This window comes from Eucalyptus grandis, chromosome 1 (genome assembly GCF_016545825.1).
Source record: "Eucalyptus grandis isolate ANBG69807.140 chromosome 1, ASM1654582v1, whole genome shotgun sequence".
In the NCBI taxonomy this organism is placed as follows: Eukaryota; Viridiplantae; Streptophyta; class Magnoliopsida; order Myrtales; family Myrtaceae; genus Eucalyptus; species Eucalyptus grandis.
This window is the reverse complement of record NC_052612.1, coordinates 15,202,661-15,223,838: the sequence shown is the minus strand read 5'-3', so window position 1 is coordinate 15,223,838 and position 21,178 is coordinate 15,202,661. Positions and strand designations below refer to the sequence as shown.

Sequence of the window (21,178 nt, the reverse complement as noted above, 5' to 3'; positions counted from 1 at the left end):
TCTCTACTTTGCGTGGAATGGAAGCCCACTGAGTCTACGATGGGCATTTTGCTACATATCCACTTACGACAAGCAAACTTGACTTAGGCTGTGTTGTATTTTAACTTATAATTTTGATATTTTTAGTCATAACAAGTCAACAACTACTTAGGTATCACTAGACTTTCACATTCCTTCAATTTAATGTTTATGGGGCTGGAATTAGCCCTATAATAAGAATTAGTTAGATGCTCAAACAGCTCTGAACACATTATTGTAATTTGTCGGCATAAAAAGTACTAAGTGTATTGACTCTATCATGTTCAGTTTAGTCAAATTTGGATCGCCAACGTTCGATGTTAGCATCTATATTTGCACGAGGTCGGTTGAAAATATTTGCATTTATTTATGAATACAAAATCAACCTAGCTAGCGTGGAACATTAGAGACAAGTCAAGCATTGTGATTTCTGACCTTTCTAAATCCATCGATTTGCATCCTTTAGGCAAGTTGACGCACCAACATGTGACGGGTGAAGCATCGTGATTCCATGTTGTTTTCGTCAAATTAGGAGGATTGAAGCTGATATTGTTTAAAGAAAAGAGAAGGATAAATTGCTTTATGGTAGGTTGTTCATTTCCTGGCTTGCAGTTCTGTGATGATCATAGTGAATCCAAATCTCACCTATTTTTTAGCGCGGTTGTTCTCATCGGATTTGGGTTCGCATTTTGCAGACGTGTTTCGTTCATCGAAGCATCAGCAATTGGAATGTTGACCTGTCTTGGTTGAAGCAGACCGCTAAAATAATTTAATTTTGTTTAAGTTGAACACTACTTCGACGGATGTAGGGACTGTCGAAGTCGAATCACCTCTGAGTTGCATTTGATATTACCCGCTATAGAGAAGAGGATTGGTGGAGGAGAGCTCCCTCATATTTATGGACCTCTAGATCAGTGGTGTTAATTATGCAGCAACTATGGGAAAAGTGTAAAAAAAAAAAGTCCCTATTGATGTTAATTTAGTCCTAAACCATTTGACCATGTATCAATTCAATTATTCCAGCTAATTTTGATCAAATTTTGCTGACATGGATGCCGGGTTGCTATTGTGGTACAACCAACGCTGACTCCATTCTTTTTTACTATGGTTCTTCTTCTTGGTAAAGGTTGTAGCATCTCCTTTTACCTACTTGAATCTACAGACTTTGGCAAAGTGACCTACTTTGCCACAAATGTAGCACCGTTTGCTACGCCTTTTGCCGTCCTTGTCACAATCTTGATGTGCCCCCTGGTTGAGTGCTTCTCGCTACTAGTCGCCTCCGCCATTCACTATAACTTTTCCACTGTTTGCCATTCCTAGTGCCAGCATTATTTGTCCATTGGCTCTTGAAACCTCTTTTATTTCTAAAGAGGGTACGTGCATCATCCATGGTACATGCTAGCACCACATCTTTGTCATCATTGGCAGGATGTGAATGTTCTGTCACCTCTGCTTGACATTCGAATTTGTAATGTCCAAATTTATTACACTTGAAACATTTGACTTTTGATTTGTCACGATTTTATATCTTCTGATGAAATTTGAATTTCTAGCTCTACCGCGGGTACCTTCGCAACCTTGTTCACCTTGATAATCAACTCGATTTGACTGAACAACCCGGCTCTGCAATGCTTGCTTGGGATACGAACCGATTGACTTCTAATTCATTCTTTGCTCATGCAAGCATAATGAACCCATCAACCGTTCCTACATCATGGTTGATATGTCTTGGCCTTCTTCAATTGCCGCAACAACGTAGTCAAACCTTTTAGTCAAAGACCTCAAGATTTTTTCTTCATGTACATCCTAAAGTTCTTCACCATTAACCCTCGCTTAGTTAACGATGGTTTGTACACAATCAAAGTACGCCAAGATAGATTCAGAGTGATTCATGAGTAAAGACTTAAAATCTCCTCGAAGTGTCTAGAGTCGCACCCATCTTACACAACCATCGCCTTTGTAGGATTTTTGCAATATATCCCACGCTGCTTTGCAGTCTCCACACTCGATATTTGAAAAATATCGATTCCTCTACGGCTTGAAATATCGTAAATAATGCTTTCTGATCTTTCTTCCGAGTTTCCACCAATAAGTCTTTCTCCGCCTTTCTTAAAGCATTGAATGCTTTAGAATCGGCCACTTCGGTATAGCCGTTCTCTACTAGATTCCACAAATCTTGGGATTTGAAAAGAACCTTTATCTGGATGGACTAGTTGGTGAAATTCTTTCCATTCAATTTCGGAAGTTGCAATTGAAGGGAGCTGGTGGAAGCCATTGCTAGCTTTGAGTTCATGATCCTTGATCGACTGCTCTAGGTTCTCAATCTCCAGCCACTGGTTTTGATACTCTGGTTCCTGACCTCCTAGGCTCTGACACTTTGATCCCCAGCCTGCTAACTCTAATATGGTCCCTAGTCTACTAGCTCCAATATAGCTCCAATATCAATTGTAGGGTATGCAACCGTTTGCTCCGATACTAATTGTAGAGTGCACAACTTTTGCTATGATACCCCTTTTAAGGATATGTGGAAGCGTTGTGATGGTTACACGAGAGAATTGTAATAGATGACTCAAGACACTAGTCATACTAAAACTATAGTACAAGTATAATAACACTTAGAATAATTACTCAAATACAAGTTTTACAATATACTCTTTCTCACACCACATACTCAAAATACTCACACCCAAACTAGTTGATACATGCACATACATAGCTATTCTATCTTCCCTTCTCGATCATGGAGGGATAACTTGTTTACACAGAACTACTAAGGCTGCAGTGCCTCTCACTTGAAGTTCACCTTTGCACCTGGTGATAGGGGTGATCGGGTCCAGGGTGGGTAGGGTCCAGATCTGGACCCTGTACCTGACCCTATTATAACCGGTTCCCTTTTTTTGGACCTTGTACCCTACCCTGTTTGCATTGGACCCTGTACCCGACCCACCCCGTTTTTCCGGTTCTGGAACCGAGTTAATCCTGTTTATATTGGAACCTGTTTTTCATAAAATTGTTGTACAACAACCTCACAACCTGGTTTGCATATTTTAGTTTGTAGATCATACCAAAACCAAAAGTAGAAGTACAACAGAGAGAAACATTACATTCCCTTTGGGATAAACATCCGGTTGTAGTTGAATTTGACATCATCCGGGTTCAGCTTACAACCTTCAAGCAGGTTCACAATATCAGTCTTCAAGGTGTGCCTTGACATTCCAAATAACTTTGCATAAACAGGACCTAAGGGAGGGAGCACTGAGTATTAGTAGAATAAAACAAAAACACCAATCGGAAGCATTCGTACGTCCAAAGTCCGATGACACGTTGCACGGATGAGAGGAGCAATGAGCTTAAACATTCAACATCCATTTTCTTCCAAAGATTCAGAGACACCATGACGGAAAGAAGAAATTGATTTTCAATAAACAAGCCAAATCTAGGAAAGGCTCGGTGCGTCCGCACTACCCTCATTAATCCAATCTTTTCCCTTCTAAAGACCAAGGAACCAAAACCACCACCAATTTCAATGTGAAAACTCGTCGAACCGATCAATACAAATCCAAGGAGGCCATTATCAAACCGCTGTCCAGATAGATCAAAAGGCAAAATGGAAATCAGACGAACATAACTTTGACCACTCCATCTCATTCCTTCTAAGAAAGCTAACAATTTGCTCAAATGTGCTCTGTTTCTATTCCTTTCTCCATTCAAAACTAAACATGCTCACACTTGCCACTCGTTGCAACAGAGGCATAAACCCTAATGTTGATGCGAGAGCAGAGAAGGTAGAATCAACCATGATGGCGAATGATCAAGACGTAATCGAAGATAAAGAACACGTGAAGCGACCAGTGTTCGGAGGCCGAAGGAATAGATCGGCCGACGAGTCCTCTGGCTGGGCCGACTGCTCCACCAGCTCCATCGAGAAAGGCCACGGCACGTCCCGGAGGAGCGACGAGAGGACTCGAGCGGTGGCGCCCCTGCTCTGGAAAGCGAAGGTGGACTTGATTGCGCTCTGGAGCTGGTTCATGCTCAATGCTTTGGGGGAAAAGGCCGTGAAGTCTGCCGTGAACCCCGACTCAAGCTTGGACTCGGTTGTCCCCGTTTCTCACCATTCTCTTTGTGTTTATCCAGTGTTCGATATATGCCTAAATTAGATTGTTTTTCATTCTTTTGAGAGTTTTTCAAGTATTTTGAAAGGAAGACAAAAGTGATGACATAATTATTATTCTTTGATTCAAGATACTGGGTTTGATTTATATTTTTATTTCTTATTCTACTATGTTCTAATTTTCTTTTGTTAGGGCTACGATGTAGCCTAACCATGATGATGTGAATTTCATGATTTTTATGTTTTACAATTGATTTCATTCATGTGAGTTATATATTATTGTGCTTAATGCTTTTAAGTGACTGGCCACCACTTGAATGATCTGATGTGCATGTTTGAGACTGAGAAGTGGTAATATGCAATTGCTCATTATAATATATGACCATGAATTAAACGTGGATAGAGATATACTGCGTTATTTGTGTAGCTTTCGGTGATAAGGTGATCCAAAAGACTCATTGTAAACCGGGAATATTCATAGTTTTTAATGCACTCATGTTTATTTTAATTCACATAGAGATATAGTGGATTACTAAGCTGAGTAGGTTTGTTATACCTAGAGATAGGATAGTAAATAGATTAGAAAATTCCGTTGTCACATGTTTGATATCGTTACTGTACCCACAACAATATGAAATTCATATCTAGTGGCTATGGTGAAATCGGATGCTCTAACATATTTATCTAATTGATTTAATGCATTTAGTCTCTAAATTTTGTTTCTAATTTATTCTCGATTATATTTTGATATGTTAGATAAATTTTAGAATTAATCTATTTTAGTATTTAATTAGTTTATTTATCATCGATCTGTGGGATGATATTATTTATTATCATTATATTACTTGTTCGATACGTTCACTCATGTTTAGAATTTTACGAACAAGTTTTTGGCGCTTAAAAGTTTGTGTTGAGAATCTCTGTTCTTGAACTTTGAGCAATCGTCTACTCATCGTTTGGGTGTTGCATGAAGGGTTGAGACCAGGAGAGATCTCAGCCGAGTGTGGGGGAAGCCGAGCTGGGTCTCGGCTGGCGACAGCGGCCGGCCAAGTGGAGGCTTAGCCCTCAACCTTGTCTGGCCGAGGCGTCGCTGGAAGGGGGCATCGCTGGAAGGCGGCGTAGCCAGCCTGAGATGAACGACGTCGTTCACTGTAGCCATCCCCGTCGTGGCGAGGTTGGCGACGCAGCGAATGAAGGAGCAGGCACGCAAGTCAGGTCAGAGTCGGGTCCACGGGGTTGAGTGAGACGTCTGCTAGGTTTTTAGGGGTAGGTCCTTAGGCCGGACACATTTTCTTATTAACATGTGGGCTTGTTTAAATTTAGCTTAGTCTTTGTGCTGGGTCTCATTTTAGGCCAGGCGGACTAGGCCTATCGTTGGACCCAGTTCAGTCTCGACCCAAGTCCCTATTTTCGGATTACATCAATTAAAAATATTTTTTAATAAAAAATCAGAAAAAGATTTAAAAAATAGTAAGAGTGAGCAAAGTCGTGGTGGCCAGTTCCACCTTTGAAGTTGGAACAGCTTATTAATGATTGGTTGCGAAAAATTAGAATCAAGATCCACCTGTTAGTTTCATGGATCCACTCGAGAATCGGATCGCCATATCGGTCTGATTCCCCAGCCATTGATTTTAGTTAATGATTGAAAATTATAAGGAAAAACGAATTAGACAATACACGTTGAGTAAAAACTTAATTTTTTTGAAGGTTGTGATGTGATCTTCTTAAAGTTTCTCAACATCGGAAATATGTGGAGAATTAGACTCCATATTAAAAGTTCTATGCTCTATAGAAGTTCAAACATTGATCGCTTGATTCTTTTTTTTTTTTTCAACATCAATCTAATCTAATCATGGAAATGGCTAAGGAGAGATCCAATTGTACTCTTAAAATGAGCCATTAGCTCTTATAGACATCTTTAATCGATTATCTCATTCCTTTTACGTTTGTTTATCTTGTTTTAGTTAAGAAAACAAATAGATAGATTATTAGAATGAAAAAAAGAAGAAGTAGGGGGTTAATCTTATTACACATCCAAGAGACAAAATTAATTGATAATGTGTGTGTGTGTGTGTGTGTGAAGAAGAAGAAGAAGAAGAAGAAGAAGAAGAAGAAGAAGAAGGAGGAGGAGGAGGAGGAGGAGGAAATCGTGTAAAGGTCCTTGGAGATACATGTCAAATTGTTGTTCGTACATTTCCTTTATTCCAGAAGAAGAAGAAGAAGAAGAAGAAGAAGGAGGAGGAGGAGGAAATCGTGTAAAGGTCCTTGGAGATACATGTCAAATTGTTGTTCGTACATTTCCTTTATTACAATTAAGCCCTTATAATGCATGGAAATCGTGTAAAGGTCCTTGGAGATACATGTCAAATTGTTGTTCGTACATTTCCTTTATTCCAATTAAGCCCTTATAATGCATGGATTGCTATTTCCTTAATCTAGTTAGGAATTGAATTTTAAGACTTGTGATTGGTATAAAATGCTACATAAATGTTTTAATAAGATTAGGTATCAAAAGGATATTAACTGGTATAATAAAGTCCCGATTCAAATTTCTCTAATTGCATAGGAATAAAAAAAAAATTTCCCAATAATTTATTTGGATTTTTAATCGATTTGCCACAAATTAATTAGTGGGGACTCCAAAAATGAAAATGACTTGCAGATTAAAAGCACGCATAACAATATATATATATATATATATATATATATATTGGTAAAGGTAAGAATATATTGATAAGCTAAGGACAAATGTACACAAACGGCACCAAAACTTACACTCTAAATGTGAACAAAAGAGTGGAAGGGAGCCATGCAAAAGCCACAAAGGGCAAGGACAGAAAGAGTGCAAACAACAGACACGGCCCAACCACCAGATTCAGCAACCAGACCTCCAAGGACGAAGCCCAGAACATCTGTGCTGAAGACGACCTAGCAGGATCAAAAGGATAGAAACCCCAATGGGTTAAGTGAAGATAATTGGGTCAAGCTCCCAACCCCTCTGAAGACGCCGATTCCTTGGAGTGTCAGGGACATCCTTGTATGTAATTGCTTTATCTTTAACCATCTTTATCAAATGGTTCTTCAAAGCGGGAATATCAAGAGATTCCCCTCGAAAAATCATAGCATTTCTCTTCTTCCAAATTAGATAGCAAAGAGCTCCAAAGGAATAGCGGGAGAGACTATGAAATAAGTCCTTACCAGCAAGGAATTTCATAGCCCAAGCAAGGTTTTCCGCCCAAGTGCCGTTCCTCCACGGCAAATTGCACCTAGTTGCCCAAAAGTAAATAACGGTATTTAAAATATTACACTCAAAGTACAAATGGTTAGTCGAGTATGGCTGAGTATTACAAAAGGTGCAAACCGAGTAATCAATCCTTCCATATGAGAGAAGAAGTGACTGCGTTGGCAAGCGGTTTTTAGTAATAAGCCACAAGAGGAATTGAAACCGAGGGGCTAAATCCTTATCCCACACAAAAGAAGTCCAAGGTGCTTTGGCTTTAGAAGCTCGATGGCATTCCAGCAGAAGCTACGGAGAAGGCCCCCGAAGAATCTTGACGCCAGACAAAACGATCGCTATCAACCGAAAGAGGAGGAAGCGAGAAACCACAATTCTCCAACCGCAATTTACAGGATCTTCCAGCACAAGAATATAAAGAAGCCACAGTCGCCTTTGCAGGAACGTCGAGGTCCAACAAAAAAGATTGAGGAACTTGTAAATGAAGAGGGCCACAAGGCAACCAGCTATCGAACCACAATGAGATAGATCGGCCATCACCGACCTTCCAACCGAAGGATTGTCTACAACCGCCCCGAAGTTGAAGGATCTTCTTCCAACTCCATGCACAAACCGAAGGCTGAGGGGCAACCCAGAAGTTATGTTTCTTTAAAAAGTTGGAGTGGATCCAACGGCACCACAGAGATTCCTTATCCGTAAAGAGGATCCAAATGAATTTCATCATTGAGGCTTTGTTACAATCTTTGATAGACCGAATACCCAGGCCCCCTTCCTCCTTAGGCAAACAAACATCTGCCCATGAGACTTTAGCACCTCCCTTATCCAAGGAGGTGCCTTTCCAAAGAAATCTACGAAGAATGCTTTCAATCCCTAGGATAATCGAGAAGGGAAAAGTGAAGACACTAGCCCAAAAAGATTGAATAGCGTGAAGCACTGACCTTATGAGCTGAAGTCTCCCAGCAAAAGAGAGGAACCTGTGGGACCAGGAGCGGGCTCGCGCGGTAATGCGGTCAATTAACTGAGTACAGTCAGCCTTACTCAACCTCTTTAAGATAATCGGCACTCCAAGGTACCGAATCGGGAGTTTACCTTCTTGAAAACCAAATGCTAGGAGGATTCTGTTGCACAAAGCAGGATTGCCTCCCGAAAGAAAGATGTCGCTCTTATTTTTGTTTGGGAGAAGACCACTCCATGAAGAGAAAATGTCAAGGCTTCTTTTGAGGATCACAGCCGATTTCCAATCTGCTTGGCAAAAGAGGAACACATCGTCTGCAAAAAACAGATGAGTAAGCTTGGGAGACTTACATCTCCAATAATATTTAAAGTCTTTAGCCGAAGACCTTTGGTTCAATATTCCCGAGAAGATTTCCATGATCAATGTAAATAAATAAGGAGACATTGGGTCGCCCTGCCTAATGCCTCTGCCTCCTGGGAAGAAGCCATGAAGCTCCCCATTAATAGAGATAGAGAACCTGGGTGTGCGTACACAAGCCATAATCCGACGAATAATCCACGGAGGAAATCAAAAGGCAGTAAGAGTAAGCTCTAGGAAATCCTAGTCCACAGTGTCATAGGCCTTGCGAAAATCCACTTTGACCGCACATCTTGGGAGGTATGGGTCTAGGTGGAAGCCTGCAAACAGCTCTTGAGCCAATAAGATATTATCCCTTATTCTTCTTCCTTTTACAAACGCATTCTGGGACGGGCTTACAATATCCTGAAGTACAGGCGCAATTCTATTGGCCAAGATCTTGGTGATAAGCTTATAGATAGTATTGCAGCAAGCAATCGGTCTGAAGTCGTTTACTTCACAAGCATTCGGCACCTTAGGAATTAGAGCTAGGATAGTCGCATTAACTTCTTTAAGAAGACAACCTGAGGAGAAAAAATCTTTCACAGCCTCTATAACTAAAGGGCTTACGATATCCCAGTTACTTTTAAAGAATTCTGCTGTAAACCCATCTGGACAAGGAGCTTTTCCCTTCGCAAGCGAGAACAAGGTCTTCTTAACTTCCAAATCAGAGACAGGAGAAGCTAGGGAACAAACTGGCTATCGGAAAGCGGCTTTCGAATAAGAGAAGTAAGCTCTTGAAGATCAGGCTTAGCTAAGCCAGCTCGAGGAGCAAGTAGATCCGAAAAGAAAGATAGAAAAACTTGAGGCACCAAATCAGGGTCCGAGACCACCGTACCTGCAGTGTCTTTGACAGAGAGGATACGGTTATTGAGATGTCTAGCTTTGACACAATTGTGGAAGAATCTCGTGTTGCGATCTCCTTCCTTCAGCCACATAATTCTTGATTTTTGCTTATAGAACGATTCCTCTTGACCACGAAGGTCTATAAAAGCATGGCGCTGCCCTTTTTCAAGCTCAGCTAGTGGAATATTTTCAGGATCCAACTGAAGGAGATGCTGAGTAGAACGCAAGGCTTCCCTCGCTTCAAGAGTTCTCAGAGAAATATCCGAGAAAGCCTCCAGATTAAGATCCTTGAGGCGAGATTTCAACAATTTCAGCTTCGAAACTAGTTTAAACATGGGAACTCCCCAAACTTGACTATCCCACACCTGCAAGACCGTAGAATGGAAGTCCGGGTGATCAACCCAAAAATCAAAGTACTTAAAAGGCTTCCTCCTTGGGCGCGGATCCACAACCCTGACAACCATAGGAGTATGATAAGAAGTTCCAGGATTGAGAAACGATGCCTCCGAGTATGAAAAGTCCATTCTCCATTTAGAGTTGATGAGAACTCTGTCAATTTTTCGCATCTTCCTAGCTGCACCCGCTGAAGTCGACCAGGTGAACCGAAGGCCAGAGTACCCGAGATCCTCAAGTTCCGTTTGGTCCAGACATAGCTTGAATTCATCAAAACAGGGGATCCAGGCATTAGAGCTACCAAAGCGATCAGAAGGGTCCTTGATTGCATTGAAATCTCCGGCTACTATCCAGGCATAGTCTTGAAAAAGATCGTCACAATTGATAAGATCAGACCAAAGAGGCCTCCACCTCACAAAGGAATGCTCTCCATAGATAGCGGAAACACAGCAAGTAAAATTAGAAGATAACCCCTTCAAGCACCCATGGATGGCTTGGTCATTCGAAGAGATCAACTCAAAACTGACGGTAGCTGGATCCCATCCAATCCGAGACTCTACCGCGCGGAGCAAAATCATAGTTCGCAATCCAATTCCAGCCTCTCAAAATATTGGAAGATATGGAACCAAACAAAGGCTCGGAACTTTAGTTTCAAAAAGCCCAATAAGGCAAAGCTTATTTGCAACAGCAAACTTTCTAATCTCCGCCCTTCTGACAGGGTTCATAATACCTCTAACATTCCAAAAACCAAAAAACATAGAAAGCAAAAGGAGAGAATTACTTCCGCTTGGTGCCCCTGCGCCTACTTCTAGTCGCTTTCGAGTCCTCCGTAGGAGAAGGTCCCGGCGGGTCAGGCAGCAAAAGGAGAAGCTGATCTTGGCTCGAACCAGCCCTAGTAGGTTCCGAAAGACCACTCGAAGGAGCGGGTCTAGGCATGTGGCCACCGTCTTCATTAGATGAAATATTGCTGGTCTCATCTTCCTGGTCTCCAGGCAACATAACAACATCCGGTGCCAAGTCAAAAGCCTGAGAGGAAAGGCCAGAACTAATTTTTGCAGGGACTTTAGGAGGCTTTTGTCCAGGTACAACTTCCTTCAGGTTGCAAGGCTGCCCCGCCTCCGAGTATGGTGTCAACGAAGCATTCAAGTTCTGCGACTTTTGCTCCTTCTCCTTACCTTCGACCTGATTCCCATGCTGAGCAAGGTCACTTTGGTGCGATGGAAGAGGTACCTCCAGATCCGCAACCTGCTGAACAAGAGGAGAGGAACCACCAAAGGAGCTCCTGGTCTGTCCTGCATCAATTGTAGATTCCGAAAAAGGGACCAACGGTGCACCCGAAGACCTTCCCCCTTGATCCTCAGACGCCACCGAAGATGGTCTGATTAGCTGTGAGATATTCCCACTTGCAGCCTTGCTATGAGGTTCAGATTCCTTTGAAGAAGGACCAGCATCAACACGTTCTGTTCCAGGTCTACTAGGCCTAATAGCCGCTGCACAATTGTGGCCAAAGATGCCACATTCAGCACAGGCAATGGGTCGCCACTCAAACTCCACTCCTATTTCACACTTCGTACCATTATGGGTTGTCTCAATCAGTTTACAATCAGGTTGATCAGCAGTAATTTCGATGCGGACCCTAGCAAAGGTAAGGCTGTTCACCGCTTTCGTTCTCTTATCCACATAAAGGGGTTTGCCAAGCGCACTTGCAACTCTCCCGATGAAGTGGGCGGACCAACACGAAAAGGGGATATTCGATAGTCTAACCCAAACAGGAACCACACGGTGGGTCTCCCTTCTCAGCTCAAGACCAGGGGTCCATTGCCGCAAAGACAAGTGGTATTCTAGCAACCGTCATCCGACCACTTTCAAGCACGCTTCAACGGAATTCCCTATCAGAAATGCGAAACATAAAGAGACCTTTGCCATTTGACATGACTTCGGCAAGGTTCGGCCCCCACACTTTCTTCATAGCCTCCTTAACTACCTTAAAAGGCATTCGACGACCAATGAAGTAGCCCATTAAGCATTCAAACATCTTGGGATCTACAGCTTCTAGATCTTGATCAGTGATCTCAATCACAGGTCTATTGTTAACCATAGTCGGTGGAGTATACACCAAATCGTAGCCCTTGGCCACGGTTCTTGCCACCGCAACCCACGATTTCCCTAATGAATTCTTGGCGGTATCCCTGCCCTGAGGCTTAGCTGAGCGGGACCTTCCTCGTTGGACAGGTTGCGCCCCACCACTTGTGCGAGGAACTCACGATTCGATCGGACCAGACGGAGCAGAGTCCGAACCCGAATTTCCTCCCATACCGCCATCAACGAAGTTTCCTCGTCGAGAATGGGAAGCCCACCATGGGAACTTGTCCCCTTCTCCTCATTTCGATCCCTCCTCGGCTCTGTATCCATCTCAACTTACGAATCACAGCAGCAAGCAGGCGGGCAGAACCCTAGCCATCGATAGCCAAGCGAATCGAGGAGAGGATACGTACCAGGAGACGATGCCGGGGGTTTGAAGGAGAGGCAAGAGGCGTCACTTTCCCCCAAAAAGTTGGCCCAACAAACGGTCAACACGCCCGGAATAAGCAGCTTGGATTACAGCGAAAACAAGAACCGGATGCCCAAGAAGAGAGAACCGTGAACAATAACCCGAGAAACACGCATGACAATATTTATGTTTATCTATTTCTCTATTTTTCTGTTCCCTGAACAAGTTTGAAATATAAATCCGTTTGGTAACACAATTTTATTTTTCTATTTTTGGAACAGATTTCTATTCTAGAAATAGATTCGAAGCATAAATCGAAGTTAAAATTTTTAGCTTTTTTATTTTTGAAGAAAAATGAGAAATCAAAATTTTCCTTATCATTCACTCTTGTTACCGTCCGTCGCCCACTTGCCGCTCGTCGGATGCCGACGCCCACCGGTCATTGGCCGCTCATCACCAACTACCGGATGTTCGCCGTCGACCGTCGCCACTCACCATCGGCCGCCGGATGTCCGCCGCCTACCACCCGTCGCTAGACTCCGGCCATTGGCCACCCACCGCCAAACTCTGGATGTCGAACATCGAATGTTGAACTCCGAATGTTGGACGCTGGTTGGTGATGGACTTCGAACTTCAGCTGCCCGCCGCTGGTCACCAGACTTCGGTCGCCTGCTGCTGGTCACCGGACTTTGGCTGCCCACCGCCCGATCACTGAATGCTAAACGCCAATCATTGGACGTCGAACTCCAGCCACCGGAAGCCAATGGTTGCCACTCTTAAAAATATAAATTTTATTCTATTATCCAACAAATTTTTATTTCAGAAATATAAATTTTGAATCGTTATCAAACGCGTTTCTTTACTCAGAAACTCATCAATGGAATATAAATTGAGAAATTAATTTTTGGTCATAAATTAATTTCTGTTTAAGAAATTTTGTGATGCGTGCCCTAAGGTGACAAAACAATACCAAATAGACTTGTTAACTAAGATAGAAAGTAAATGAAAATAATTAATAATTATTAAAATATATCTCGAATTTAAAAACATCAAATAAATGCTGTGCAAGTTAAATTGAGTAATTTTGGCTAACGTCTTTTGACTTTTTGTTATCCGTGCATTGATTACTATGCACGTGTCTCGTTCAAGAATGAATATTGTGGTCAGAAGGAAGAGTGCAGCCGCAAGAGGGAAAGTCCAAAATTGCTGCCTCCATTTAATGCAAATAGAAGCTCTCTGTCTTTTGTTTTATTCGGCTGAAGTGTGAAGGGAACATAGCGCTCAGGTTGGACTTCTTCAAGAAAGCTTGGGAGTCAGCGTGCATGAAGAAAAGTGCAATGATATGTCCTCCATTGTTGCCACTGGCGATCAAATTCTGATCTAGTCTTGTCCGTGTGTCCGAAGTCTTTCTGTGCAAAAATGAGTAATATTACGTATCATGTTAGAATTACTTGGACCCATATTATAATTTAGCTTCACGTAAAACCTCTTTCATCCTTCTGCCCAAAAACAAGATAAATGAAATAACCAAAAAAAAAAAAAAAATTCTATCCTTAGTAAGTTAGACAAGTTTGTTATAATCCAAACATGATCTGTCATGTCCCAAAATCATATAAACAGTGAAACTATCTTCTCATGTCTTCTCTTTTTACTAAATTTTAAGAGATCTTCATGCGATGCACACCTTATATGCAATTGTTCTGCCAAAAAGAAACTTTACTTAATTTTTGAATTGCGTGGAACGCCACTTAAATAGATAAATTACATTTCAATGAAAGTGAGAAGTAAAAGAACACGAATTTTGGCCCTTGATTACCTAGGGAGCGGGGTGTTGATGCTCTCACTTCCCTCGGAGACCTCAGATTTGACACAGGGGTTGGTCTCGGGAGGGCCTGCAAGACCTCGTCGGACTCGGCGCTGTTTGATAGGGATTGGGTGTTGCTGAGCGACCCGAGGAAGCTGACGACCAGATGTTCCGCAAATAGGGGCTGCCCTGTGTTGTTGCCAGTTTGAGAGTGAGCGTCCAAGAGATCTGTAAGCTTCTTCATGGGATTCTGGGCAGGGAGGAGATCCTGGATCGCATGCTTTCGGCTGGAGGAGAGGTTCTTAGGCCAAGCGGAACGCTCCATTGATGAGAGAGGTCTTGTGCTTGCTTCGTGATGAGGGAGGAAAGCCAATAGAGAGGAAGGGGGGACATGTAGATGAGGACAAAAGAGCTCAGGGTCATGAGCACGAGGCAAGGAAGATGAGCGGGAGGTGGTGCGAAAATTCCCCGTCCTGTTGGATCTTGAAAAAAAAAAAGGAGCATGAATATATGGTCTTATTAGTATTGCTGTTGCAATAATTGTCATCATATTCATATATCAACGGAAGTGGTTATTTAAGTCTCTTAAATGTTCTATTATGCACGTGACCCAAAATAATATTTATAAAGCCTAAAGAAATCATTATTTCATATTTGTTATTCCTTGTTATTAATATTGTTGGAAACAACTGGAATATAATTAAGCGATTTCCCATAACTTTCATGATTTTTTATATAACATGGGATAATAAAACTTTTCGGCTTTATTAACCACACAAATACAAATAAGTTGCCTCATCCACATGTATGGAGTGTAACCCCCTAGGCTAATATAATTGGAAGACGCTCTGATTTGGACATAGAATTTTTTTATCCAAATCGAACGCTTAATCGCTAAATCAATTTGACAAGAGGGTCTAGCAGGAAAAACGTAAATACATAATAAGTAGCCGACAAGTAGTCAATCTCTGAATAAACCACAATCAAGCTGGGAAGGCTTCAATGATGGACAACAAGGAAGGGGTTTGGAAGATATTGCAGCGGGGAAGCCTCCTTCCTCCAAAAGCTTCTTCCACTCTGGTTCGGTCCTCTCTTTACCTCCGGTTTGAGTGATCATGGTCAGATCGGAAGCTATCCCCGTGTCATCGAAGAGGCCATCGCCCTCTGGTCGCAACACAACTTCCGCCAGGATCACCTTGCCATTCTTTTCCGCTACAGCTCTCCTGCAGTTCTTCAAAATCCTTACAGAATCTTCATCATTCCAATCATGCAGGATCCACTGTACAAAGGAGGAAGATGAAAATTTTAGTTGTGAATCGATCATGACTTTTTAAATCATGAATGTTCAATGCGTCGATTGTCATTTGCAGTTTGTGCATTAGAAGTTGAACAATCATATTCAAGAGTGACATTCTTCCGAAGGAGATGCAGTGATAGAGATCATGAGGAATTGATGCCCGGGGTTTCCCATTTATTGTTAGTATAAACTAGCTTTTTAAAATTCAGTTGAAGATTTCAGTGCTTATGAAAATACTTATCGTTTACTAATTTTTTTATTTAAAACTATATGACAAACATTAGCAAATGAATCGCTAAGCAGAGGAGCAAGTACTGAGTGCACTCAATTCATGTGAGTCCATAGAATAAGCACCAAGTATACTTACCTTCATGAAAACAGCATCAGCACTTGGAATGGCCTCAAACATGTCTCCCCCGACATGACTGACCCTGCTGTGCGCTGGCGCGGCAGCAACAATGTGAGGCTGGTCGAAGTTAATCCCCTTGATGTGCGGGTACGCCGTCACTATCTCGGCTACGGCACTGCCTGTCCCGCCTCCAACGTCCACCAGAGATCCCACGCGCTCGAACCCATCCTTGTACGCATCCACGATAGCTTTCATCATGAGCTTGTTCGAGCACGCCATCGCATCACGGAACGTGCGGCTGAATTCAGGTTCTGGGACTCCAAGTCCCACATTTCGCAGCCATAAGCCCTCTTTAACGGGAATGATCCCCGTCCTTGATGTAGTCACTAAGCCTGTGCCACGGGGACACCATATACTGATGGCCCGCCAGCAGTACCAGTGGCACGAGGTTGAGGTGCTCAGCCCCTTGTAAGAGCCATCTCGACGACGGGGTGAGGCCGTAGAGCATCTCTCTGCCGTCGTAGTGCGCGGAGAAGATGTTCTTGCGGACCAGGGGCGTCATGATACGGCCGAGGACGCAGGTTTTGACAGATGGGGAGGGGATGTGGGAGGCTATTTGAGCCAAGGTGACAGGCCCCCGCCCAGCGAGTGGATGATGTCAGGTATCCGGAGCTCCACCGCGCAGTTCAGCGCCATTGAGTCCACGTACGCATACATGAGCTTCCATACTTGGACTTGGCCACTTAACGTTTCATCGAGCGGTGCCATTCTCTCTCGCTGTCTCTCTCTGTACGCCCGCCTATTTGGTTTGGGACAGTGTTTGAGTTAAGAAGAGAGCGTCTGTTCGTATATATAGGGCAAGGTAATCATCGGGTTCAGCCGAATGTTAAAGTGTTTTCACTCGGTGCATCATCTCAATTATTTATTTATTCATTGAGTTGCAATAATCAGAAGAAACCTCCGTCCCATGTATAAACTAAACTGCTGTTATATTTTATTATTTCCAATATGATCCCAATTTTATATCTCCCAATTAATTCCAATTTATTGCCCAATTTATTATATGATACTTGTCCGTTAATATGTTACCATAAGGGTCTTGATGGAAGATATTTGCAACGTAAGAAATGGAAAGATTTGGTTATTCCATATTTGTAGAACCCAATTTTATATTTCCCAATTAATTTTATTGTAAAATATGGCGTTGCAAATATGTAATAGAGAGAATAAAGAGATTGAGAAGAGAAAATAGGCAAACACAAAAGATAGTAGAGAAAGTCAGAGGAGAAGATTTTATTTCCAGTAACTATTATGTTTACAACAAAAACTAAGTTCCTATTTATAGGAAAACAAGAATGTACTTATCATTAATATCAATATATCGAATGATACATGTATTGGATAGAGAGATAAACGTTCATTGTATAAAGAGATATACTTAGAATGTATGGTATAAATATACCATAATAAATACATTAGATAAGATAAATATAATGAATATTCATTCATGTATTTCATTCATTAATATATTTCATAACACTCCTATTTGAATATTCATTGTATTCATTACAAATGTGCATCGAATGATACTGCATTATTAAAAACCTTAAGCCGGAAAAACCTAGTGGGACAAAAAACCAGACAAAAGAGAAAAAGAGTGTAGAGCAAAAATTTTATGATCTCTCCCTTTTATGGATGTATTAATTGTATCGTTAAAAACTTTAAGCCGGGGGTGGTGGGTCCTCCTGCTTACGTGTCCTCCTAGGTTTACTCGCCAGCTACTGGCTGTATGAGGTTCCTATGTCACTTAAAAATAAAAATAAAAAACCCTGTGGAAAAAAAAAAACCAAACAGAAAGAAAAAAAGTGCAATGCATAATTCATAATATCTCCCCCTCAATTGAGCCATATAGCCACTGCTAGGGCTAATCAGTCTTGCATCTTGTGAACTCGCAGCATACCAATGCTGCAATGCATAGTTCATAATATCTCTTCCTCAATTGAGCCATACAACCACTTTTGGGACTAATTAATCTTGCATCTTAGTTATAGAGTCAAATAAATATTATATAAGGTTCATAAGCATTTCATAACCATATGAAAGAATAATAAAAAAGTAATACATTTAAAGCGAAACAACTAAAAAGAAATTATTAGAATCATAAAATTCGAAATTTAAATTATCATCCACCAATCTGATGCCTCATCAAAGTAATCAAAGTTCTTAAAGAAATCGGAGACATCCGATGATGCATTTGCTACTTCAGGAGCAAGAGGGTGGGAAAAATTGTTGGTCTCAACAGCGGTTATGGACATATGATTGATTTCAATGGTATGAAATTCACCACGCTTGCCTGTATTTTTTAAAGATGCCTGGTATAGGTCAACAAAGCACTTTGTCGTACGATAAGTACGTGACTAGTGCTCAATCATGCCACAGCGATGACAAATACTTTCATTAATCACTTTCTTTTGCTTCTTTTCTTTGCCATGATTTAGACCAAAATTAGATTTTCTAGGGTGGTTAAATTTCTTGCCATCCCTTTTAGGATTATATTCTTGCCTGCACTTATAGCCCTTAAAATGACGAGTATTTTTCTCAAAGTTAGCATATGCTTCAAGCAATTCTTTTGAGCTAGATGGTCTAAGATCATGATTTTTGAGCAGCAATTCATTAGTTTGCTTAGCAGTGAGGAGCATAGAAATTAATTCAAAATAGGTGGCAAACTGACGCTGCTGGTATTGCTGTTGCAATACAATATTCGAAACATGGAATGTGGAGGAAGTTTTCTCTAATAATTCCGCCTTAGTGAGTTTGATATCCGCATAACTCAAGCCGAGAAATAATATGAAATAAAGCAGAATTATAGTAGACACTGATTTAAAATCTTGCAGTCTGATATTTTGTCAGTCATATTGTGCTTGAGGGAGGATAACAGTCTTGGTATGGTCATACCTATCTTTCAACCTCCTCCACAGGATTCGAGAGTCTCGAACGGATAAATATTGAGTTTGTAGGCTCTCATGAAATGACAGCGAATAAAAATCAACGCATTTGCTTTATCCTTTTCATTTGAGGTTTCATCCTCTGTAATTGCATTAGCGAGACTTTACTCTTGGAGATGCATTTCCTTATCAAGGTACCGGGATAGACAATTCTTTCTACTCACTTCCAAAATGTGGAATTTGGGCTTTTCAATATTTACTATAATTCTTACAAAAATAAATCCTTATAATTAAAAGAATTTCCAAATATCCACCGCCACTTCAGGAGCAGGAGAATACTTTTAGATTTTAAATTTAGCTTCGAGCCAAGAATAAAAATGAAGAATTGATAGAAGAAGATGAAGTATAAGTTGATTAATAAAAATAAAACACCTACCTTGCAAAAATTACTTACTCAGTCAATAGATCTTCGTTATGATAACGTGGTAAAATATTGTGTAGCAAATATGTAATAAAGAGACTAAAGAAATTGAAAAGAGAAAATAGGTAAACACCAAAGATAGTAGAGAAAGTCAGAGGAAAAGATTTTATTTCTAGTGACTATTATGTTTACAACAAAAACTAAGTTCCTATTTATAGGAAAACAAGAATGCACTTATCATTAATATCAATATATCAAATGATACATGTATTGGATAGGGAGATGAACGTTCATTGTATAGGGAGATGTACTTATAATGTATGATATAAATGTACCATAATAAATACATTAGACAAGATGAATATATTAAATATTCATTCATGTATTTTATAAAAAAATTCGATTTATTGCCCGATTTATTACCTGCATTTATTTGATTTTTTTTTGTAAAAGTAATAAAATATATTGAGCTATGGACAATATACAAAACGCGCCAAAAACTTGCACTCTAACTACTATATCAGAAGGAGTGGAAGGGAGATGAAGAAAAGCCTCAAGGGCAGTAGCACAAAGGGAGAAGGTGAAATAAGGCTAGACAAAACAGAGCCAACCTAAAACAAACGACCGAACCACGGCCAACAAAAAAGAAGAATGAAGAATGGAGAGCCTAAGGAGCAAAAGCAATAAAGCAAGATGAAGACAGCAAAGGAGGCAAAAGCTCCTAACCAAAAACCGAGGGATCATAGCCCCAATTTCTCTGAAGTCTCTTGTTTCTTGGGGAAGACGGAACATTGCTAAAAGTGATAACTTTATCTTTGACGAACTTGATGAGGTGATTCTTCAAAGCTGAGATCACTATAGCTTCACCTCAAAAAAATAAAGCTATTTCTCTTCTTACAAATCAAATGGCACCGGGCACCGAACGAAAAAGGCGCGATACAGTGGAAGAAGTCCTTACCGGCTAGGAATTTCAGTGCCCAATTGAGAGTCTCCTTCAAAGGTCTAATTTGCCAAGGGAGGTTGCACCTGATAGCCCATAAGTAAGCTAGTGTTGCTGAGGTTGGACATTGAAAGAACAAATGATCAATAGAATCGGGTAAGGCATTGCAAAAAGCACAGACTGTATAATCAATTCTTCCATACGAATAGAGGAGCACCTAAGTAGGAAGGTGGTTTTTAGTGATCAATCAAAGATTGAATTGGAACCGAGGGGCAATAGCAATATCCCAAACAAGAGACGCCCACGGAACACGGTCCTTTTTGGATATGATGATGTTCCAAGCAGAAGCCATCGAGAATGTACCAGAAGAATCACCCCACCAAGTGAAACGATCACAGGTCATAGAAGGAGTAGGTAACATAAGACCCCACATCTCCAAAAAAATTTTCAGCGTACAACCCGCAGGGGAGAAAAGATCTGCCACCACTGCATAGCTAGGAAGGTTCATACTATCCATGAAAGAGTTGGGTATATTACCCGCGTTTATTATGTGATACTTGCCTGTTAAAATGTTACCACAACGATCTTATGTAAGAAACGGAAAAATCTGGTGATTCCATATTTGCAGATCTCAATTTTATATTACCCAATTAATTCCGATTTATTGCTCAATTTATTATCTGCATTTATTATGTGATACTTGCTCGCTAATATGTTATCACAATAATCTTGATGCAAGATGTCGACAAAGTAAGAAATGGAAATATTTGGTTATTTTATATTTGTGGATTCTAATTTTATATTTCTCAATTAATTTTGATTTATTGATCAGTTTATTACTCGCGTTTATTATGTGATACTTGCCTGTTAATATATTACCACAACGATTGATAGAAGACGTTGGCAATGTAAGAAATAGAAAGATCTGGTGATTCCATATTTGCAAATCCCAATTTTATATTTCCCAATTAATTTCG

General features: G+C 40.9%; 1 protein-coding gene across 1 annotated transcript; it reads right to left on the bottom strand.

Moving 5' to 3' along the window:
* Positions 1-15,210: 15,210 nt before the first annotated feature.
* LOC104453867 (desmethylxanthohumol 6'-O-methyltransferase) lies at positions 15,211-16,663 on the bottom strand. Its single transcript, XM_010068501.3, is given in 5 exon segments — positions 15,211-15,528; positions 15,914-16,206; positions 16,209-16,263; positions 16,266-16,532; positions 16,535-16,663. Coding segments are annotated over 5 exon segments (1,062 nt in total).
* Between the last annotated feature and the right edge of the window lie 4,515 nt (positions 16,664-21,178).